General features: G+C 37.4%; 1 protein-coding gene across 1 annotated transcript in view; it reads left to right on the top strand.

Moving 5' to 3' along the window:
* The window catches only part of LOC126973992 (uncharacterized), a 57,491-nt gene that overhangs the window by 1,726 nt on the left and 30,408 nt on the right, over positions 1 to 25,357 (top strand). Inside the window, exons 3-4 of the mRNA XM_050821340.1 lie at positions 13,418 to 13,585; positions 15,044 to 15,207. Of these exons, the coding sequence (XP_050677297.1) occupies positions 13,418 to 13,585; positions 15,044 to 15,207 (332 nt within the window). The remainder of the gene's footprint in view (positions 1 to 13,417; positions 13,586 to 15,043; positions 15,208 to 25,357) is intronic.

Below are 25,357 nucleotides of genomic sequence, written 5' to 3'. Positions count from 1 at the left end.
AGTAAGGAAAATAGAAAAAAACTAGAGAGAATTTTTCAAGTAATTTGGCTATAGGGGTCTGATTTATTCATTTCATTTATTTATTCATTTATTCATAAAGGCTTACCAACTAAATACAATTTATTAACTTATGCACTAAGAATTAAACTAATATAATAAAATACTTTAAATGTACTTAAATTATAGGTAGGCACAACATTACTATAAGAAATACATGTGATATTTTAAAATCTAAAATCTATAAATTTTGAAGAGCAATATAAATTTGTTTTTTAAAATTAGGAAAGTTTGAAAAGAAGATATCAGTGTTTTCATCTATATTAAAAATACAATTATGTAATTGTAACATTAGCTGTAGAGGAGAGTTTAAGCCATAATTACTGTGGTGGAATTTAATGTGCATTGGGGAAAAAGTACTAAGCCGACAATTGAAGGCAGGCACATGCAAACCGATTTGTGATAAAAGCGAAGGACAGTCCATATCATAGCTTAAAAGTTTATATAAACACAGCAATTGTGAAGCATTTCTACCTATTCGCAGAGATCTCATTTGAAATGTATTTAATCTATTCTCATAGCTATCATTACGGATATATTTATTTGCAAAAAAACTTAACTTTGAAAGAAACTTTTTTTGTACAGATTTTATTTGTGATATATATATTTTGTGATATGGGCACCAAACAGCTGAGTTATATTCTAGATTAGATCTGACAACAGAGTTGAAAAGTATCTTGAGTGGTAAAATACTTCTTAAATGGCACAGTCAAAATATGAATCAGTATGGAAGCTACCTACAAAGATTCGAAACAACATACATACACAAACATGCACGTTGACAAGGCCCTTAGGAGGTTTTGCCTAAGTAAAAATTGAAATTTAGTTTTGTGTGTAAAAGTTTAAAATACCTGTGAAAGTTTGAAATATCTGTAATAACAGTATTGCGATTGGCCACGGAGTATAATCTGGATAAGTTTGAAAGTGAATATTTGCCACTGACCTATAAACCACTGGACTGGCGGCTGTCAAAGTGCTTTTGTGCCTGTTTGATATTCGCCATTTTGGCGCTGTTGGCCATGTAGTAAGAGTTTGCAGTACTAAAACTAGTGATGATAACCTCAGTAAACATTGATAGATGGTGGGAAACTATTTAAAAAAAAAGAAGTACTTTATAACATTGATTCCTGAAGTATACACGGAAAACGAACGAAATTATTTAAAAATGCAAAAGTATAGTTGTCTGGACGCTCCTGAGTGGCGCTTCAAATAGGCATATAAAATTTGCTGTCAAACATATGGAACAGCCTGTCCAGTGGTATTCATTCAGGTCAGTGACAGTAATTGCTTAAAAAGTAGTGGATTTCGGCTATTATGATTATTAAATTATTTATTATTACGGCTTTACTCACGTTTTTGTCGGTGTCGGTACCGACTAGTTTCGGTCCATTCGGAAGTCCTTCATCAGGGTGAGTTTGGTGGGTTCGCGATAACGTACCATCTCTTACTGCGTAGTGCTCGGCTGGACGGGGCAGGGGGTGCGGGGGGCGCAGGGTGACGAACACGGTATCACTGACACTATCACTATTGGTGTCCACGGGTGCACGGAATGTACTCACAATGTCCACTACGTGATCATCGGCACTATGGGTCTTATTTATTCTACAAGAGAATTGTTCAATCCAGTCCGACGGGTCGTTAGATGGAATGATAGGACTAGAAACCGAGTATCGATAGCGTCTCATATTCTTCCAGACCTTAGAAGGCGGAGTAATAGTCTCCTATTAGAGTTCCTCGCATAAACGCGACCATCCAGATCTTTTCTATTTTGACAAAAGTTTAGTGCTTTGGTGGCATTTTTAATAGTTTGGTTACGCTGGGTAAGTATAGATATGATGTTGTTCGGTAGTTGAGAGTCTTGAAAACGAGATACAATATTTTAAAAGACGGTATTGCACATCCATTAGGAAGGCTAGAGTGAGGAATATTGATTATAGCTTGATGAGCTTGTCTGTCATAGCCTGAGGAAGAAGAAGTTCTTTGGGTATAATATGTTCGTCGATATGAAACTGGACTGGAGTGTTTTATGGGTTGGAGATTGAATAAAAGTTTGGGAGGTTTGACGAGGCAACAGAGGAGAAGAAGATAGAGAAATATCAGCTAAGGATTTACTCACTTGAGGAAATCTAACTGATGCTTCAGAATATGAAATACGGAGAGTGTGACATAACTAATTTAATTGATTTCTGTCTTGAGTGTTCGGGGCATTTTGTGTCAGTGGCTTTATGGTTTCCTGAGCACAAAAGACAAATAGGGGTCTGAGAAGCACTTGTACAATTTATTCCGACGTGTGGTAAAGCACAGATGAAGCAACGTTCTTTTGAATGGCATTGCGAAGCAATTCGACCAAATCTGCAGCTTTTGTTACATTGGATGGTAGATAAAATATATGTCAGTACTGGTAGTGAGGTGAAAAAACAATAAACCCAATCTGGGAGCTTTTGCCCTATATTCAAATTCAAATATTTTTATTCAAAATAGGATTTAAATCACTTATTGAACGTTTTAAACTATCACCCATTCAAAAGAGACTACCTCAGACCTGAGAAGAATGGGCGCAAGAAACTCAGCGGGCTTTTTTATTTAATATAAAATATGGATTACAATGTGATATCGTACACTAAACATTTATTAAAAAGAGCCTGAGGGTGTTCGCTTTCGTTTATGCTATAGTAACCTTTCCCACACAAACGTTTTTTAAAAATTCTTTTTAATTTCGTAACACATTTGTTTTGTACATTTTATGGGATCATATTGTAGAAGCATATACATCGCCCAACAAAAGACTTACTAACTCGACCCAACCGAGTAGTAGGCATAACAAGTTTATGTTTGTTCCTCGTGTTACCATTATGAACGTCACAGTTTCTAGAAAATTCCTCAATGTGCTTATGAACATACAGAACATTATCAAAAATGTATTGAGAAGCAACAGTCAAAATATTTATTACTTTAAATTTTTCTCTTAATGATTCTTTAGGACCTAGGTTATAAATCGCGCGAATAGCCCTCTACTGCAGCACAAAGATGGTATTAATATCGGCCGCACCGTCCTATGGTATTAACAATATAACATAGGACATAATACTATGAAAATAACTAAATATACTAGTCGCGCCTTATCTATGTCAGTTAACAGTCTTATTTTCGTAGCCGCATATGCCGCAGAACTAAGCCTATTCACAAATCCTTCAATATGGGGGCCCCATTGCAATTTGGAATCAAGAGTAATGCCAAGAAATACAGCAGATTCAACTGGTTTTACCACTTCTCCATTTAATAAAATATCTACATTTTTGACATTTGGCGCGGTAAATTTAATATATTTGGTTTTATGACTATTTAACAATAAATTATTGGCGCTCAACCAGTACACGATATCAGATAGAGCATTGTTTACTTCGTCATATAAAACTTGGCTTCGTTTTTACCACCGATGGGGTTGGAATACAAATAGTATTATTGTTGTCAGTTGACTTTCTATTGAGGAGGCGCCCTAATAACACGCCCAAACCCCTCAGGAACCTCAATGGAAGAGACTAGATCCTCTAAAGTCCACTCCACTGGGACGTCTCTTACAATACCCATGCGGGTCATATTATATGATGGTATAATGCCGTCATATTTAACTGCTACAATACTATTGTGTTCCAAAAATGTATTCGCGGCATCAGCAGTTTCAATTTCAACCGAAACTCGGTTACGGCCGATTCGTTTAACATCCTCCTAGACTACACCCTTAATTATTTATTTATTTATAGGACAACCAGTAGTTGTTACATTCTAATATGCTTAAAATATATCAAATATTAACAAATAATGAGTTGAATGTACAACAAATTAAGGTGTCACAACATGCACAGAAAACAATTATATAAAATAAAGCAAAAATTATAAAATCAAGATATGAATTTGAAAAGAAGGAAAAAAAAAGAAGAAGAAGAATATTAATCATATTTTGGCGCCTAACAATCTCGTAATATTTTTTTTAAAAGCAGGTAAAGAATCTTTAAAAATATCTACTTCACCACAGATGGAGTTATAAGTTCTTGATAGACGTGGTATGGGAGAAAATTGCTTAAGGTTAGTTTTGGCAAATGGCTGATGGAACAGGCCAGCTCCGACCTGCGCACGCCTTGGTACTCGGCGGGGAACTCGTAAGCTGATGGAGTGCACGAGTGATGGACTGTCGAACTGATTTCTAATTATTTTGTATAAAAATATTAGATCTAGCATTTGTCGTCGAACAGAAAGACTTTTCAAGTTAAAGTGCCTCAACTTATCGCAGTACGATGGCAATTGCTTATGTACCCCACAAGAAAAAGCAAGGTGCCATAAGAACCGTTTTTGAATGCGTTCAACTCTTAATTGGTGAATGTTGTATTGAGGAGACCAAACGATGCTACAGTATTCTAGATTACTGCGCACATAAGCATTATACAGGGTTATTTTAGTTGTTGGATTGCGGAATTTTTTACAGTTACGGATGATGAAGCCCAGCATTTTGGAAGATTTATTAATAACATTATCAATATGAGGCAGAAACGTTAATTTGTTATCAAAAAAAAACCCTAAGTCTCTAATATCAGTTTTATCCTCTAGAATTAAACCATTAATGCTATATTGAGTTCTGAGTATATCGCGGTTGCGAGTGAATGTGATAGAGTAACATTTACTTGTGTTCAATATCATTTTATTACTAGTACACCATTTGTATATTGCATTAAGATCTTCTTGTAATAAATCGCAATCTAAAGGGCTTGTTATAGTTCTGCATAACTTTAGGTCATCTGCAAAGAGATAAGTGCTACTGTGTTGGATGTGAGATACAATATCGTTAATAAATAAATTGAACAGCCATGGCCCCAAATGAGAACCCTGAGGTACTCCTGAGATCACTGCGTAATTGTCGGATTTGAAGCCCTTCACCACTACGTATTGAGTTCTGTTCGATAAGTAGGAATTAAACCATTCCAAAAGCGTCCCGCCTATTCCATATAACTTTATTTTTTGCAATAAAATAATATGGCTAACTCTATCGAAGGCTTTTGCAAAGTCCATGTAAATAGCGCTTACTTGTACACCAGCATCAACTGCATTTACTATTTCATTATGGTATACAACCAAGTTAGTGCTCGTTGAACGGGATTGAGTGAATCCATGTTGCTCATGTACGAGAAGTTGTTTTGTATGGCTCTTTAAATACGGATAGAGCAATACTTCGAATAACTTCGCAAATACGGACAGAATTGAGATGGGCCTATAATTCGAAATAATGTCTTTATCTCCGTTTTTATGGATAGGAGCTACTTTGGCAGTTTTCCATATATCAGGGAATATACCAGTAGAAAGAGACCTATTTATTATAAGAAAAAATGGAAAACTTAAAGCTAGGCTGCACCTAGACACGAAATACGGTGGAATGCCATCTGGTCCAGCCCCTTTGTGAACATCAAGTTCATTTAACTGTTTTAGGATGCTTTTTCGATCAATATTAATTTTGCCAATAAAGTTAGTATTATGAACAGTTGTACTAATTTGTGTGGTTGGTTGAGCTGAAGTATTATCAAACGTTGAAGAAAAGTAGTTGGCAAACAAGTTACATATGCTCTGCCCATCGGATGCAGTTGTATCATTGAGAGTCATATTTTGAGGTATCTGAACTAAATTACTGCGTTTATTTTTTAGATACGAATAAAAATATTTGGGATTAATTCTAATACTATCTTCAGCCCTTTGTATATAATTATTATAGCATGATGTAGCTAGTTGCTTACATCTCTTATTTAAGATTTGAAGCGAAATTTTATCTTACGGGTTTTGATATACCCTGTATTTATGTAAAAGTTTATTTTTCTCTTTTGTTAACTTAGTTAATTGCTTATTGAACCACGGTGGATACTTGTCTTTAGCGACTCTAGTTTTAGGTACAAATTTTTCTATTAGACTGTGTAATGAAGTGTAAAAATGCAATGACATTTCATTTACACTTTCACACTGAGAAAATTTCTTAGTCCATTCTATTTTATTTAGTTCTATATTAATATTATCATAGTCAGCTCTGTTTAGTGGTGTAAAAAGTGTCCAAACTTAATTGGTGGAAGTATGGTGTTTCATGAGGGCTCACAGTGTTTACCAAAAAAGGAGCAATATCTTAATTGGAATAACGTTTTCTATTTCCTTCATACTCTGGCAATGTAGATATATATCAACTAAATGGATCCTATAGTTTGTGATACTGAATTTTTCTTGGTTAGTTGAGAAGAAGCAGTATCTGCGTTAGTTTGTCGTTTCCTGGAAGGACGGATCGAGACCATATCCATGGAAGATGAGATATACTTGGAATTTTGATCAGAGACGTAACCTTCCCCGGCATGAGGGGAGGGACGCCACCGATCATATACAACTGCTATACTTACAATTATTCAGACAACACACGTATATATAAACACACAAATTACTAATTAGATAATCAACAGAAATTAAAATGCAGCAAACACACACGAAAAGTAATTAGTAATACGAAATTGCTCTAAGCAACTTATTTCAAGCACTCGCCCATCAAAAAAAAATTAACTTTGGGATTTCGGCTATCTCCTTTTTTACAAAGTTATAGCCGTCATCTGTTGATCTGTCAATGACTGCACGTTTCACTCAATCGACTGTATCGCTTTTTTCTTAGAGCGATTCGCTAGACTGTCGAATTCATTGAAGAGCGGTTGAGTATAATTGTCACATAACATCATGTACATAAACCCAAAAATAAATACTTGTTATATTATAATTCGGTGCAAGTGAAAATTTTACGTATTTGATAGTTAAACATTTATCACTCGTTTTTAAATTGCAGAGGTGGACTCTCAAGAATTAACCCCAGGATGCCACTATGACATTATAATGGGTTTCTTTTTATTACAACCTAGAAATGCTTCTAGAAGAAAGTTAGTGTACTAGTTATCGTGGGCGTGTATAAGACGTCACTAGAACAACTTAGGATGTAAAAGCGAGCGAAACGTGCTTCAGACTTGAGTCATACTCGGATAGGTTTTTCTTTTTAAATATGAGCCCCGCGGAGTGTGGCTTCTATATGGCCTTTTAAGCAACTTTTGCAACTTTTATGTTTTAAGGTTAAGTTACATTATTTTGTTTTTCATGAGAATAGTCCGTTACCTCTTCATGAGAGTGGTGCCAAGGGAGAGAGCACATCTCCCTCCTTCGTCTTTCGACACGATACTAAATTTTTAGGAATAGTTCACGTCATAGGTTACTTAGTTATCGTTGTTTGACTTCCAACGCATGCCATTCAATTAAATTTTATTATCACGAAATAATGCTTTTATTATTAATTAATAAGTATATAATATCTGGCGACGATGTCGTTTGGTTTAATTAAAGCAAAACGTGTGCGAGCCACCCTCCGCGGTGTGCTAATAAAAAATAACAACGCATTTCAAGAAGAACAAACATAACATACACGAGAAGAAGAAGAAACACGATTGATGACATTTGAAAATACATACCATGGACTGCAGAACATACAAAATCAGATAAAGGAAGGGGACCGATGAGGACAACCCTGACTCCGAAACTCAATACAGGTACGAGGTGGACGAAATTTATACAAACCTACGTAAAAAAATGTTACCATTGTGGTATACACGACCACAAAGCAACTGAATGTGGAGGTATAAAAAGAGTATGCCGGAACTTTGAAAAGGAATGACACCTGGCTCGAGTATGTCTTCAAAGCCATAAAAGAAATAAAACCAACTTACTGGACTACTCTACAGGCAGCCTTAGTTTCGACTCCAGCAGCATCTTAGAAATTAATCTTATAAAGAGTGATTTTTCGGATAAATACATGATAACAATCAAAATCGAAGGACAGCAAGTAAACATAGAGTTTGACACTGGCGCCACTCTTTCAACTATCTCGCTAAAAGATTATAAGAAGCTTAATATAAATAAAAAGGTATTCGACACAAACATAAAACTAAGAACATATACAGGCGAAGTATTCAATCCCATCGGTGTTACGTTTATTTATTTATTTATTTAGGTTCACCAACAGATTATACACTATTACTAGCTTATAAAAATAACAAAATAAGTATAAATTATGGTGTAAATCCAATTACAGGCAAACCAGCATGCATTTATGAGTTGCACAAGTGCGGGGTTGCAAGTGTACAATGAAAGAATATTGTATTGTACTATTATAGTACTATAATGTAGAATTAACAAGTGAAAAAAAATACTAAAAATTAAATTTTGGATATAAATCAAAACAAGCATACGTTATGTGGTTTCTGCACTCATAAATTGCTGCAATAATGTTTGTAATGCGGAGGGGAGGAGGAATGGATGTCAACACGAGTAGTTTTGAAAAGATTATTGTGCTCCCGGCAGATCCTTTCTAAAACACTATTAGCACCGAGTTCAGTTCTATATAAATTTCCAATAAAAGGTTTGAAATTTGTGAAACGTGCACTTTCGCGTGGCACTGAAAATTTAATTTTGGCTAGGATATTGGGACAGTCTAATTTGTGATTTAAAATTTTGTATAGAAACATTTGATCATTCACCCAGCGACGATTTTCTAGTGACGTTATATTAAAGAAATGCAATCTATCATTATAAGAGGTTAACTCGAACTGTTTTTTTTCATGTACTGACTATAAAAAAAGAAAGCGTTTCTGGATTCATTCGATTCTTTTGATAGGATCCTTATAGAATGGATTCCAAACGGTGGAGCCGTATTCTAATAAACTACGAATTAGAGCAAAATAAACCATTTTAAGAGCTAAACATGATTTAAACGTTTTGCAATTACGCCAAACAAAGCCTAATAATTTGTAACATTTATTGATTGTTACATCTATGTGTGTATTGAAGGATAATTTCTTGTCTAAAATAATTCCAAGGTCTCTGATTTCATCCACTTCATCTAACAAAAGATTATTTAAAGAATATGAAGTATTAAGCGGAATTCGTTTCTTTGTAAATTTTATATGCTGACATTTTTTTACATTAAGGGGCAATTTATTTTTAATAAACCATTCGGAAATACTGTTTAAGTCATTTTGAAGGGAAATCGAGTCTAACGGATTTTGGATAGATTTAAAAATCTTTAGGTCTTCAGCAAATAACGAAAAATTTGAAGATTTTATATGGTTACACAAGTCGTTAATAAATACTAAAAATAATATAGGACCTAGATGGGATCCCTGAGGGACTCCAGATGGAGCCATGAATGGATCTGATTGATACCCGCAAACCACAACTTGTAGTTGTCTGTACGACAAAAACGACGAGAGCCAGGACAGTAAAGTTCCTTGAATGCCAGCGTTATGTAGTTTACTTATTAACATTGAGTGGTTGACCCGATCGAAAGCTTTACTAACATCCATATATATAGCGTCCACTTTGTGTCCCTTGTCTATATTATCGATTACTTGAGTTGTAAATTCAGTTAAATTTGTTACGGTAGACATTTTGTTGCGGAAACCATGCTGTTGAGGGACTAAAATAGATTTCAAATGAAAAGAAAGATAAGGACATATTAAAGATTCGAAAACCTTACCAAAAATGGACAATATAGAAATTGGCCTGTAGTTCATTATATCATCCGCTTGTCCGCTTTTCGGAATTGGCACAACATTAGCGGACTTCCATTTTTCAGGAAATATCCCAGTAGCCAGAGATCGATTATATATAAGATATAGCGGATAGGACAGAGATGAAGCGCAGTTTTTAATGAAATTAGCCGGTATCTTATCAGGACCAGCTCCTTTTCTACCGTCTAGTTTTTTCAAGGCTTTTTCTATTGAATTTTGGTCTAATAAAATTTTGAAAAGAGATTTGTTTGCTGAATCTGCAACTGCGTTATTATCTGTGGTAGAAAATATATTAGGCTTGATTCTAATGTCCGTATGATCTGGTTGTGTATAAACTGTGGAAAAGTGTTCAGCAAAAGCATTACAGATTGATGAGGGAGACGATACTTGTGTGCCTTTAAATGTCATTACGTTTGGAACCGTTCCCTGACTTTTTCTTTTAGATTTTAAAAATGACCACAGTACTTTCATGTTATTTTTACAAATTAAATCTTCTATACTTTTTTTATAATTAACGTAACAACTATTTATTAGAGTGTGACATCTTTTTCTAGCTTCTTGAAAATCGTATTCTGTGAGAGGACATTTTGTTTTTTTGTATTTCAGACGGAAGGCCTCCTTTTCCTTAATTAACCTAATAAGGTTGTGTGTAAACCAAATAGGGTATCTACCTCTACTAGCTGTCATTTTGGGGACTTGTTTTTCCATAAGTCCTTTAATAATGCTATAAAATTTTTCTATCATTTGGTTAATAGTGTCCGTTGTTTCGAAAATATTATCCCAATTATTTTCCCTTAACTCTTTGTTAACAATTTCATAATTAGCGCAATGAAAGTTGTATTTTATAATTTTGTTTGGACTTAGTAATTCCTGTTTGTGGAAATTAAATACGGAAAGTAATGGTGGGTGATACGGATCAATTTTACTTAACGAGATATCCGAAGGAAGTACTTTAGCTTGCAGTGACCCACTGCAAAAAACTAAATCTAAAATTTTGTTGCCTTTATTAGCGATGTTATTATATTGTTTAAAGCTATGAAGGGACATAAAATCAAATGCAATTATAAAAACCTAACATTCCAAGGAAAATTGTACATAATCAACATACTTATACATACATCTTTATGTAGATCCTATCATGGGAAGAAGTTGGATAAAAGAATTTGATTTAGTACTGGCAGAAATGAGAACGATCGAGACATTAGAAAAACAATTGAACCTTGAAAACATACTTTAAGAGTACGAATCCACAGTCTTCATCAAAGGATTGGGTGAAATCCCAAACGTTCGAGGCCATCTGACCCTCATAGATAATGCGCAACCGATCTTCATCAAACCACGGAAAACTCCATATGCTTTACGGGCCAAAGTAGATGAAGAAATTGACCGACTGGAAGAACAAGGAATCATTACAAAGATAGAGCACTCAGACTGGGGGTTCCAATAGTTAAACCCAGTGGGACTATCAGACTGTGCGCCGACTACAAAATTATATTAAACAAAATGATTAAAGACGAACAATACCCAATACCAATAATTAAAGATATAATGGCTGAAATGAACGGTGCGCAGCTCTTCTGCACTCAAGCTTACTAAAACATGGTCACGGATTAAGAAAGTGCCCTACTTCAAACGTTAAGTACACACAAAGGCACCTTTAAAGTAAACCGACTCATGTTCGGAGTAAAAGTAGCCCCGAGTCTCTGGCAAAAGTACATGGATCAATTATTACTGGGTCTCGACGGTATAAAGTGCTTCTTCGATGATATAATAATTCAAGGTTCCACAGAATAACAGCTACTATCCAGATTAAGACTAGTTCTCGAAAAACTCAAAAAGAGCAACCTTAGCATGCAAAAACAAAGAAAAGTGCCAATTCTTTAAACGAAGTATCAATTATTATGTAGGACCCACGATAGCTAAGATGGATTACAGAAGAATCAGGACAAAATAAAAGCCATTTTAAACGGATAGCGCCCAACAAATGTGAATGAACTGAGAACGTTACTAGGCATGGCAATTTATAACAATAAATTCATGCCTAATCTAGCATCGATCACGGCCCCATTAAATGAACTGTTGAAGAAGGGTGCAAAATTTAATTGGTCCGCAAAATGTGAAGAACACAAAGGATGAAACAAATAGCGAAAGAGTCCTAATACACTTAGATCAACACAAACCACTAATTCTAGCAACAGACGATTCACCTACAGGTGTTGGGGCAACCCTAAGCCACAAATTACCAGATGGCTACCGAAAAACCGATAGCATTCGCTTCCATATCTCTTACTAGCAGTGAAAAGAAAAACAGTCAAATCGATAAGGATGCGACCGCTATTATCTGGGGTTTAAAGAAGTTCTTTCATTATTGTAACGGCCGGAAATTCACCATAATCACAGACCATTAACCCCTTACATCTATTTTTTATCCGCACCATTCGACTACAACATTGAAGTATCGAAGGAGTTCCTCAAAACACTAACGCCGATTACCTCTCTTGTTTTCCCGTGGAAAAGATTAATGAGAACAAATAAGATCAACATTAAATATTCCAGCTAAATCAAATAAACTCATTGATACTCATACCGGATATAATTGCCAAAGAAACGAAAGAAGACCCAGAGCTACAAAGAATACTTGAATCCCTTCATTCAGGGACGTCACTTAGAGCATCAGGATACAAAGACAACGAACTAATTTTTCAGAATGACTGTATCTTAAAAGGAACAAGAGTGATAATTTCACATAAACTGCGCCAACGAATACTGGACGAACTGCATGCAGGACATATCGGGATCTTGAAAATGAAACTTCTTGCACGTAGTTTTGTATACTGAACGAACAATGATCAAGACATCGACAACAAAGTAAAATCATGTAGAACATGTCGATTAAACCAGAATGAACCCCCGAAAGCCCCACTGCATCACTGGGAGGGCCCAACTGGCCCGTGGCAAAGAATCCATATCGATTTCGCAGGCCCGATCCCGGGTAGAGATAATCCCTACAAAGACTGCGACTAGTGCAGTTTGTATTAAAAAATTAGACGACTTATTTGACATTTTTGGATTGTCATATACGCTGGTGTCGGACAACGGAAGGAACAATGGCAAAGTGCATAAAACGATCGCTCCTTACCTTCCCGCTACTAACGGACAAGCCGAACGGTTCGTCCAAACAGTTTAAAGATGATTGCACAAGTTAGAGGGGGAGAGTGGTGGGATACTACACAAGGTCCGTACTGTCAGAAGTCTCCTTCGTGTCACACCGGTCCTCTCCGGAGACTGCTCATATACACTGATGAAGAGAAGTCAGAACCCGACTCGCGGCCAAGATAAGAGCTCGGCCTAAGGCAGCACCCAGAAGTCAAGGAGAACAAGTGAGAGAGTTTGTTGTCGGCAGCAGAGTGCAAGCTCGCTACTACTCGATATGCGGCGGAAAGTGGGAGTTCGGTACAGTGACTCGCTGGATTGGACATCTCCACTACCAGATAGAGACGGATAGCGGACGTATATGTATCCGCCACCTGGGCCAGCTGCTTCCGGCGCCCTTAATTCCTGGGAGGCGTGTCACAGGTTACTTAGTTACCGTTGTTTGACTTCTAACACATGTCATTCAATTAAATACTACTATCACGAAATAATGCTTTTATTATTAATTAATAAGTATATAATAACTAACTGTGTGTGCCTTCTTAAGTATCTTATGTCCTTAATTGTGAATATTGAATATCCGGCAACAGGTCAGTACTGCATGCCGGCAGAGGGAGTGGAGCTGAGCGCGCGCTCCGAGCTGCTGGGTCGTGACGAGCTGGTGCGACTGGTGAGCGTGCTGGCGGCGCGCGGGGTCTCCAAGCTGCGACTGACGGGCGGGGAGCCCACGCTGCGCCGCGACCTGCCCGACCTCGTGCGTACGTATTGTGAGCGACGAGGAGCCGCCAGCTGCTGGCTCGTGACCAGCTGGTGCGGCCGGTGCGCGCGGGGTCTGATGGGGGAGCCCACGCTGGCCGCGACCTGCCCGACCTCGTGCGTACGTATTGTGAGCGACGAGGAGCCGCCAGCTGCTGGCTCGTGACCAGCTGGTGCGGCCGGTGCGCGCGGGGTCTGATGGGGGAGCCCACGCTGCGCCGCGACCTGCCCGACCTCGTGCGTACGTATTGTGAGCGACGAGGAGCCGCCAGCTGCTGGCTCGTGACCAGCTGGTGCGGCCGGTGCGCGCGGGGTCTGATGGGGGAGCCCACGCTGGCCGCGACCTGCCCGACCTCGTGCGTACGTATTGTGAGCGACGAGGAGCCGCCAGCTGCTGGCTCGTGACCAGCTGGTGCGGCCGGTGCGCGCGGGGTCTGATGGGGGAGCCCACGCTGCGCCGCGACCTGCCCGACCTCGTGCGTACGTATTGTGAGCGACGAGGAGCCGCCAGCTGCTGGCTCGTGACCAGCTGGTGCGGCCGGTGCGCGCGGGGTCTGATGGGGGAGCCCACGCTGGCCGCGACCTGCCCGACCTCGTGCGTACGTATTGTGAGCGACGAGGAGCCGCCAGCTGCTGGCTCGTGACCAGCTGGTGCGGCCGGTGCGCGCGGGGTCTGATGGGGGAGCCCACGCTGGCCGCGACCTGCCCGACCTCGTGCGTACGTATTGTGAGCGACGAGGAGCCGCCAGCTGCTGGCTCGTGACCAGCTGGTGCGGCCGGTGCGCGCGGGGTCTGATGGGGGAGCCCACGCTGCGCCGCGACCTGCCCGACCTCGTGCGTACGTATTGTGAGCGACGAGGAGCCGCCAGCTGCTGGCTCGTGACCAGCTGGTGCGGCCGGTGCGCGCGGGGTCTGATGGGGGAGCCCACGCTGCGCCGCGACCTGCCCGACCTCGTGCGTACGTATTGTGAGCGACGAGGAGCCGCCAGCTGCTGGCTCGTGACCAGCTGGTGCGGCCGGTGCGCGCGGGGTCTGATGGGGGAGCCCACGCTGCGCCGCGACCTGCCCGACCTCGTGCGTGCGTATTGTGAGCGACGAGGTGCCGCCAGTTGTTAATAGGGAACTTGTGCATCTACAGCGCGGTTTTTAGTTTTGCGGGTATCTTCAAAAAAGCACGTCGTAAAGGGCGGTCATTCACCATCAGGTGACTTATCCCCTTGTTTCTCGTAGATGGCGTAATAATTTATTAAACGAAACTTCCATTCCATTTAATCACATGGAGCACGTTACTTTTATCAAATCATTTGCAAAGTAAATTATACCACTAGTATTTTGCCAATCCTAGCGCTTTTAAGGTTTAAAATTTGAAGGAGACCTCTGTTATTTGTATTGCGGTGGCACGGCGACGCGGACCGTCAGATACTGTCGTGTTAACGGGTGCTATCGGTTGTCCGCCACAGAGCAGCTATCGTCCGTGGCGGGCGTGCGCACCGTGGCCATGACCAGCAACGGCGTGGCGCTGAGCCGCCAGCTGCCCGCGCTGCAGCGGGCCGGCCTCACCGCGCTCAACATCTCGCTGGACTCGCTGCGCCCCCACAGATACGAGCGCATGGCGCGCCGCCCGGTACGGTCACACACAACATCATACACACGACACCACACTTGTTATCGATGACAATTCAGAAAGGGAACTCAAATAAAAAACAAAAAACAACTCCAGTTGTTACTGTATGAAACGAAACTATCCTAGACTTATGAACATATGACTTATGATTAAAGTTTCGTCGGGCGCCGTACGTAACACACGGCTTGTTAAAGTATCGAGTTATAACAATTATATTTAAATAATTACCTTGTGGTTTAGTGGCTTAAACTTTGAAATTATAAAAATAAGAGTCAATTCTGTGTAATTAACAAATAAACAGTGTAAATAAAAGTTTATAACAAGTACTTTACATCGAATAGACAAAATTGTTTCAATTAAAATTTTCAAAATACCCTCAATATTAACGCTAAAGTAAATTTTTGGACTTAAGGCGTAGTTATTATATTTAGTTGCTGTGCAGTTATATTTATTCATTATTCTTATCAATATGGATACCTGCGAGGGCTGTAGAAAAATAGTGCTACCAACCGAAAGTATGCGCTGTGAAAACTGTGCGCACTTATTTCATTATTCCTGCGTGAACATTGCAACATCTAATTTTAAAAGACTTTCAAAGGACAATAAAACGTCGTGAAAATGTCCGACCTGCAAAGTTGCTTTGAAAAGAACTGGAGATAATAGTGAAACCCCCATCCGCGGTCAGATTAGTGTTTTAAGCGGAGATGTCAATAAGGGTGATGATGAACACAGTACGTTAGCACCTTCCTCGGGTGAGGAACCCCGCGCGTTTGGACGTGCCGAACTTCGTGCAGCGCTGAAGGCTGAGATCCCCGGAATTTTACGTGAGATTATATCATCTGAAATATCACCGTTAAAGGATGAAATATCGGCTTAAAAAGCAGCTGTGCAATTTGCTACCAGTAGATATGAAGAAATGAAATTACTAGTGGAAAAGCGGGACTCCGAGGTCAAAGAATTATTATCTAGTAATTCTTCGCTTGAGAAAAAGGTTAGTGAAATGTCTTACAGGTTGTCTACTTTGGAACAATATTCTAGGGAGTCGAATGTCTACCAGAATTTAGAAACGAAGACCTTGCAAAAACAGTCTTAAAAATAAGTGAAGTTGATTTTGCCAAAATTGAGGATAACGACATTCTCCCGTGCTTTAGGGTTGCAAAACTAAATCCGAAAAATGGAAAACCGAGGTCGGTGATCATTAAACTGCGTAGCAACCGATGCCGTGACGTTGTGCTTGATGCTATTCATAAATATAATAAAAACAATCGGAAGGAGAAATTAAACACACAACTAATTGGCATCGGAGGTGATCCTGCACCTATCTATGTGTCCGAGCATTTAAGTCCGGAGAGGAAGAATTTACATGCTGCTACTAGAATAATATGTAAGGAACTGGGTTACAGATTCGTGTGGGTCCGAAATGGTAACATATATATACGCAAAGAAGAGCCAACAAGCTAAGCGTGTCTTGTCCCTGGATTATTTAAATAATTTGCGCTTATGATGAACCCACAAGTCGATCACCAAGGGCTCTCTTTTTAATATTTACTATCAGAATGTACGTGGTCTACGGACAAAAACCAATGAATTAATAATGATTTTGACGCTATTGTACTCACGGAGACATGGTTGACATCTGACATTAATAATGGAGAATTCTTCGAATTTTTAAATACATAAATTTAAAAATCCGCGGGATGAATATGAATTTAAATTGCTTCGAGCTCGTTGTGATAAAATAATCAGTACTAAATATAGTGAATATATAGACAATATTGAAGGCAATATATGTAAAAATGTTAAATATTTCTGGAATTTCGTAAAAAATAGAAGAATGAATACCAATACTTTGCCCAATGAAATGCACCGTGACACTAAAATAGCCGTGGATAGTGAAGAAATAGCTAGTCTTTTTGCGGAACAATTCAGTTCAGTTTACTCTAATGTCTCGGATATTAAAAGCAGTGACACGCAAGGCACAATATATAAAAATTATATCATACCACTCTGTAGCATTAGAATTACTGAGAAAATTATAATAAATAAAATTAAAAGCTTAAATATTTAAGGGATCAGGTCCGGATATTATTCCACCTTTATTTATTAAAAGATGCTCATCTTCTCTAGCCCTTCCCTTAAAAATAATTTTTAACAGATCGCTTCAAATAGGTACCTTTCCCTCTGAATGGAAAAAAGCCCGAATAATACCAGTATACAAAAAAGGCGAGAATAATGTTATAAACTACAGACCTATTTCCATACTGAACACTTTCTCAAAGATTTTTGAATCTCTCCTCTGTCCTATTCTTGCATCACATTGTAAACAATACTTAAATGAAAAACAGCATGGTTTCTGTATCAAAAGGTCTAACGATGCCAATCTATTTGAGGACGTCGATAATTTGGCAAATGCACTTGACAAGGGTTATCAAATTGATTGCATATACATTGACTTCTCCAGTGCATTTGACAAAGTCAGTCATCCAATATTGTTAAAAAAGCTTGATTGTTTGTATGGTGTGGTGTGTAATAGGCTTCGAATCACTACCTCATTGCCAGCTCCCATCTTGGCCCGGTTCTGTTTGCGTTGTTCATTAATGACATAGGCTCTTTCATTGAACACAGTACCTATTCTTTATATGCTGATGATATGAAACTTTCTAAAGAAATCCATAATGTTGATGATCCCTATCATCACGTTATATCACTTTGTAATAATGCCCTCATTATTACAAAGTGATATAACGCGAGTTCAGATGTGGTGTAATTTAAATAAAATGTGCTTGAACGCTTCTAAATGTTACCATATACGAGGTCTGCACTAAAAGTATCGGGAATGGAATACTTCTACTGTTCCTGTCATATTAAAATCTTTTTAATAGAAAACTCCTTGGTTTTAAAAATCGAATACCATTTATTTATTTAAAAAAGATTCTCGGTCTTGTCACAAAGTCTTGTCAAACTTGTTTAGTCGTTGAGAAAATGGAATTGACTAGGATTGATGGAGCAAATTCTAGACCGATGATTTATTATGACTGGAAGTGGTTTAACACAAAAACAGTGTGTTGACCGGATGATTTCTGCATTTGGTGATGAAGCCCAATCTAAAACTACAATTTATCGCTGGTTTGTTGAATTTCAACGTAGACATGTCAAGCTCAGTGATGATCCCCGTCAAGGTCGTCCAAAAACTGCAGCCACCAAAGAAAACGTTGATGCTGTGTGTAAGCTGATTGAGGAAGATCGACATGTGACATACCGCGAAATTCAGGCAACTTTAGACATTGGCATGAGTCAAATACAAATAATCTTGCATAAACAATTAGGTGTAAAAAAGTTGTTTTCCCGGTGGATACCGCATTTGCTCTGGTTAAGAGCAAGCAGCGGCTCGCGTTACTTGGTGCGTCAGAACTGTCGAAAGATTCCACGCAGGATCCTCAAATGCTGTATACAACATCGTATCAAGTGACGAATCCTGGATATACGCTACGAACCCGAAACAAAAAACCAGTCACGAGTTTGGGTGTTCGAAAATGAGTTAAAGCCAACAAAAATTTTTCGTTCACGGAGTGTTGCAAAAAAAATTACGAAGAAATTACGTTGGTGTGCGTTGGGAGTACAACTATGGTTCACGAAACAATTTTGATATAAAATTAAAATTTTCGTAAGACATTTTTAACTTTATTTATTTAACACGGCTTTGGATATGAGATGGGACAAAATTGCGAACCCACTACACTCACCCTGTTCTCCAAATGGTCCGAATGCAGTCGGCACCCAAAACGATAAACCGTGAGTAAAGCAGTGTTAATTAAATGAAATTTTGATATTAGTCTGAATATGATAATATATATATTTTTTAAACCAGAGTCTGAATACTATTAGGCAGGCAATCAGGGGTAATTATAAATGAAATCACTCAAAGAGTCCACAAATCAAAAATATATTATAAAGTTAAAAATACATTATAAAGTTTGAGAAAAAAAATTACAAAAACATCTCTCGCAATGGCATTGATAGTGCTTTATATCAATACAATCAACTTGGGAAGTACACAGTTATAGTAAAATGTTTTCAACTTCGGTAACATTTGTCACGCCAAAATAAATCATCTTTACAAACTTTAACGACTTTCATCGGGTAGTCATCCCCAGTCCACACCGCGAACAAACAGACATTTTTATCAGCAATATGGAGCTGGCATTGGACTTTTTCCGTAGTCATGATTCCGATCTAAAATAACTTCAGAGCGATCATTCAATTTGAAGAATTTCAGCTTCTTTTGTCGAATAGCTTCTTGAGGATCTAATCCAAACGTGGAGAAGGGGCACTTTATTTCCACCAAACCATCTTCAAACAATCCATCCGGAGTGGCTCCTAAGAAAAAAAATTCCATGTCAATGAACAATCCACACTTGTCAATAATAATGTTCTCTTGAATGCTTAGTTTTTCCAATGCTTTGGATTCATTTTTTTTTTCTATGTTTCACTGAAGGTACGCGATTAAGGCTATAACTTTATAAAACATTCTTCACAAGAGGTGCAGAGGTTAGCGGTTTGGCCGTCTTTTGCAAATTTTACTAAATATTGACGCAGTCATAATACGCAATCTACGCAATTCTAGCCATAAAGCAGTTTCGTCCTGCAAAATAGTGCTCCTTTCTATTTCTTGCCGGTTTAAGGCTTGTTGTTTCAAATGATCTAAAAAAATCCTTTTTGCTTGTTCATATGGGTCACTGTCCATATCTGGACGTAAACAGATTTGACCGTATTTTGAGACTGTACTAGCAAAATTAAGTTTTCTGCGATGATAGGACTTTGTCAGGTGTTTAAAATTTTGAGTATGTCTTGCTTCTTCAACGCATTTCAGATACTTTCCTGGACTTTGGTTGAAGACAGACTTATATAATGTGTACTGTGGTTTCCTAGTGTTGAAGGCTACTCTAGTGCTGCATAACATCTCACACTATAGGAGTCTTTAAGAGAAAAATTTACTCCTTTGCTACTCACCAATTTGGCCACGACACTGTTGAACTGTTCAGCACGACTATTTGTGAAGGTGTGTAAAAGGCTACTTGAGTGGAAGGCAAGTTTTTTCGTTTTTTCGGCAGCATTTCAGAAAGAGAATCATGTGTTTTGCTGTATATACGAAATGGCACTGTGGGCCATATATATTTTTTTAAAAGGCATAAAAGGCATTTATTTTCTCAAAATTGATTCCTTTAGAATTCTTTTTGATTTCATTTCTAATAACTACTAGATAATACTATCACTTCGGAAACAAATAGCGCTCTGAGAGAGAAGAAGCGGCGCTAGAAACTCTCCCAGCATTATTTTTTTGCGCTCTTTTCAATAAATATATACAATATTGTACATTCGCCTGTCCGATCATTTAGATATTCAGCAGTGGAGTAATAGGATTTATGACAGAGCCATTTTTTTTATAAAACATTTAAATTTATTTATAGATAATGCCTGAACAGTGGCTGGGACTTTATTATAGAAGTGTATACATTTACCCTTAAAGCTATTATGTTTCTTATGAAGCCTACTAGAATTAGTTACAAGCAATCCCTTATTTCTAGTGTTATAATAATGAAAATCACTATTAAGAGCAAAAAGGTGACGATTTTTCTGAACGTATATTAATTTTCATAAATGTACTGACAATGAACAGTCATAATATTTATTTCTTTAAATTTTTCTTTGAGAGACTGTCTATAACCAAGCTGATATATAGCACGAACAGCTCTCTTTTGCAGAGCAAACACTATATCAATGTCAGCAGCATGACCCCATAGTAAAATACCGTACGCCTATTTATTTATTCGTTTCCAATCAACGTGTATTAAACTTTACAAAATAATGCTACTTAAAGTATTTCATGATTAACATATACAACAATTAAACGGAAACACTTATAATGGCGTGATATATAACTTAAATATATGTAGAATTCTACAATGAAAAAGTAGATTATTTTATGTTACTCTCACGACTTAGGCAAAAACATGTAAACGTGTTAACTAATAAAAAATATATTCAAAAATTTAAAACACATAAGACTATTTTCTAAATATTATAACATAAAATGAATCAAAACATATTGTTAATGTGATGTAAAAAAAACTTAGTGGATCAAATTATTTCGCTCGGTTCTAGTTGATAATAATAGCGATCTCCGGACGACTACGCGCGAAAATTTCGTGGGTCCCAGCTTGACAAGCGCTCGCGCCAGACTGAGGAGCTAATTGAATTGATGCAGAATATATAGTACTTTAATTTTATTTATTGTAATTTTGTCTTATTATATTGACAAACGAAAACCAATTAAATGTATTCAATGGAGATCGAGGTTTTATATAATATTAGTTTATTTGATAAAATTTTGTTTATTTGGAATATAATAGACGCTGAATCAAGACAAAAATTAGGTTTTCTTTATGATTTTTTCTTTGAAAACTCAGGGAATTTAAAGAAATTCTAGAATTCCAATAAACAATTGAAACATTCAACTTATCATATAGTAATTATACTTTCTATAAGAATTAAATGTTACAATGTGAATTAGAGCTTCAAAGTTCCATCGGCGGCGGTTTTTCTTGCAAACTGAGTTTTTACAATATTTATAGTAGATTACATGAAAAGAAAAATGAAAATCCAACTTACAAGAGGAAGAATTATATTATCGTTATTCATAATCATATAATTAAAATATCTTACTGCTGCTGAGAATTACAGCGTCATAAATCATGAATTTGCATAAAAAATGTAAAAGGACTCTTAAAGTTTTTTAAAATGAATAACCTCTCTGATAGACGTCGTATGCTTGACCACTCTTTTTTATATAAAGTTTTAAACAACATGCTAGATACACCCAATATCCTGAGCAAAATAACATTAAGCATACCGAGATTGGGGCAGGCAAGAAGCAAACACAAACTTTCCTATCTACCCACCGTAAGGACTAACATTGGCAGCAACGCGCCACTATATCGTGTCTGTAATTCATTAAATAATATTTTGGAGATATCCGGGGCTGATCCATTTTGCGATAGCCTCATAGCATTCAAACGTAAGGTATTGATAATATGGTATAATGATTCTATAATTACTTATTAAAATATTTTTTTTTTAGATTTTTTTATTTTATAGTGTATAAGTCTTTGTGTTATATATAAGTGCCCAATAGAAATGATTCTCATTCATGTTGTGTGCACCTGTAATTGACTCATACACTGGAACTATTTTTGTGCAATATTTAAGTTTATGAATGTATTGTGTATGTGTTGTTGGAGCACCTTTAAATAATTAAATAAATAATATATTGGAAGTAACTACTAAACTGCATTCACTTATCGGCTTTTTTGTCTTTGGTAATGGTGATCTCATTTGATCGACAATCTAACAGAGTACCTGGTACCGACTCTAAATGAATATTAAAACAGACATGCCCATATAATGATTGTTATCGAGTTACGTCTCCCGAACGTGAACGTCATGCGCAGTCTATTCGACACCGTTGTGTACAACATTCTCATTGTAACGTTACAGTGCACAGTACAAATATGAAGCAATTTTCATTCAGGATATTGACACTTCTTTTTATAATTCCAACATTTTGCTCTTTGCTGATGATATGAAAATCTTTAGAGTAGTAAATAACTACAGGGACCAGAGTCTTCTTCAAGATGTTCTATTTAGACTCGATCAATATTGCCAAGTTAATTGATTAGATCTGAACGTTTCTAACAGTTTTCCCATATCCTTCACGCGTAAGCACAACGTATATAGATCCATATACAAGTTAAAGAATCAAAAACTGGATCGTGTATCTATTATACGAGATTAAGGTGTAACAGTCGATAATAAGCTACTGTATGACAAACATGTGGACCAAATTGTGAGTAAGACATCAAAAATGTTAGGATTTTTAATCCGATTATCTAAAGATTTCACAGAACTCAAAACAATTAAAGTTGTTTAGTGTGCCCTGGTTAGAAGCAACTAATATGCATCTCAAATTTGGAATCACAAATATGAGATGTATATTAAACGTATAGAAAGAATCCAGAAAAAGTTTACTCGTTTCCTTAATTTCAAATTTAAACTTAATTCTGATAAGAAACATGAAGGTTTATATGCCCAGTTGCATGTACTGCCACTTACTATTCGAAGAAATATAAGTGATATATCCCACCTCATCAATATTATAAATAATTCGGTGAATTGTGCGCAGGTTCTTGATAAGTTACTTTTTAAAATTCCCATTAATACACATCCTCGTACCTTTTCTATTCGACACACACCACATTCACATACCAAATTTCGTAAAAACTCGTATATGCTCAGATCTGCCTTATCTTTGAATAAAATTTGTATGAATAATAAAAAATTTTGCCCTTTTTGGCATCACTGCCACCACCATTCGTAAAACACTGACGCAAACGAATTCTTTAACACTTATAAATAATTCCTTAACGTTGTAAAAAACTCGTTTGCTACTATTTGAATCAGTTTTTTTAACCGCTCATTGTATAGCTTTTGTATTTATTTATTCTTTGCAATTTTTTTCCCTGTATTCCTTATTACTTTTCTTTCTCCCAGATGAGTGTTTTTTTTTTCTTTTTCATACGTAAATTCTATCTGCGGAAACTTGTAATTAGCTTATATTCTTCTCCTGTATTTAATGACTAATTTCTTTAATTTAAGCTGTAAGTTTTCTTTAATAAAATATAATATCTATATTGTACCATTGAAGCGAGAATAAATTCCTTTAATAAAACTAAATCATCGATATTAGGGAGGTTGTTAGTTTCATCCGACCATTTTACTCGTTTCTGCTGCAGACACAAATATTTCGTGGCCCATCGCCTAATAAAATCACCGAAGCGACCACTTGATTCTCTAAAGTTTTTTCTCCACAATTTTTTTGTTGTTTGATCACAGAGAGCAGTCCATCTTATTTCCCCATTAGAAAATGTGGCGACTCTGGTGTAGACGGCATTAGAGAACACGATTTTGATAATCTCAGCGTGGTATCCGCTTTCTAGACTGGAAATGGTCTTAAGAAATGCGCTTACAGCTAAAGCAACTCAGACTGAGATTACTGACTCATACGTGTGAAACCTACACTAATTAGACGAAACATAAAAAGGAAAAATTACAAACAAAAAAGGAATTTGAAAGAATAATTATTTTGTCCAATTATAAAAGTTTGGTCACCTCTGCCTGCGGCCATTTTCATTTTGCCCAGACCACACACCCATTTCATTCATGTTAAATAATAGGTGCGTGCGGGCGGCAGGCGGGCGGCGACAAACAACGAAAATATTGTATTATTAAAAAATACTTAATTCATTATTATATCCACTTGCTGAGCGTCTCTCAACCGCAGGTTCTGCTCGACGTGACCGACACTGACTCCGATACATTTAGTGCAACGTTTTACGACATCTTTGCAGCACCGCCGTGTCAGTCTTAATCGTATCAAATACTGGACAACTTTTTCGGAACACGTATTCGTGGACTTGTCCCTAATGGATCGAGCAGCGTGAGGTCGGGAGACCGCGGTGGACAGGCGAAACCACCTCGCTCACTACATAATCCTTTCATGTTCATTTTGCTGTTCACGTTCTTCTGTAGTCTGATTATTTCAAAAATTTCCTTGGTTTGTAGCATTTCGAGTTCCGTTTTGGCGGCATGGATCTAAACGTAAACCAAGAACACACAAAATAATTACCTCAGTGATCAGATTCAATCGTTTTATCACGACCATGATATTATTAGCAATAATCAGTATGGTTTTCAACCACTCAAAAGTACTTCGTTGCTGCTCTCCAAGTTCAGTGATGAAATTAACGGTCACTTAGGTAATCGCAAACACGTCTTTGTCCTTTTTATTGACTTCTCGCGCGCATTTGACACTCTAAATCACGAATGCTTGATTTCGAAACTTGGAAACTCTGGAATCAGAGGCCCGACCCTGAATTGGTGTGAGGATTATCTCAAAAATAGGTAATTTTATGTTAAAATAGAAGATGCCAAGAGTGATGTTCTATCAGTTACTGAAGGAACAGCACAGGGATCAGTGCTCGGCCCAATACACTTTATCGCGTATGTCAATGATATAAATAATATACTGAAGCAT

This window comes from Leptidea sinapis, chromosome 31 (genome assembly GCF_905404315.1).
Source record: "Leptidea sinapis chromosome 31, ilLepSina1.1, whole genome shotgun sequence".
NCBI lineage: Eukaryota > Metazoa > Arthropoda > Insecta > Lepidoptera > Pieridae > Leptidea > Leptidea sinapis.
This window is presented reverse-complemented; position numbering and strand designations above follow the sequence as displayed.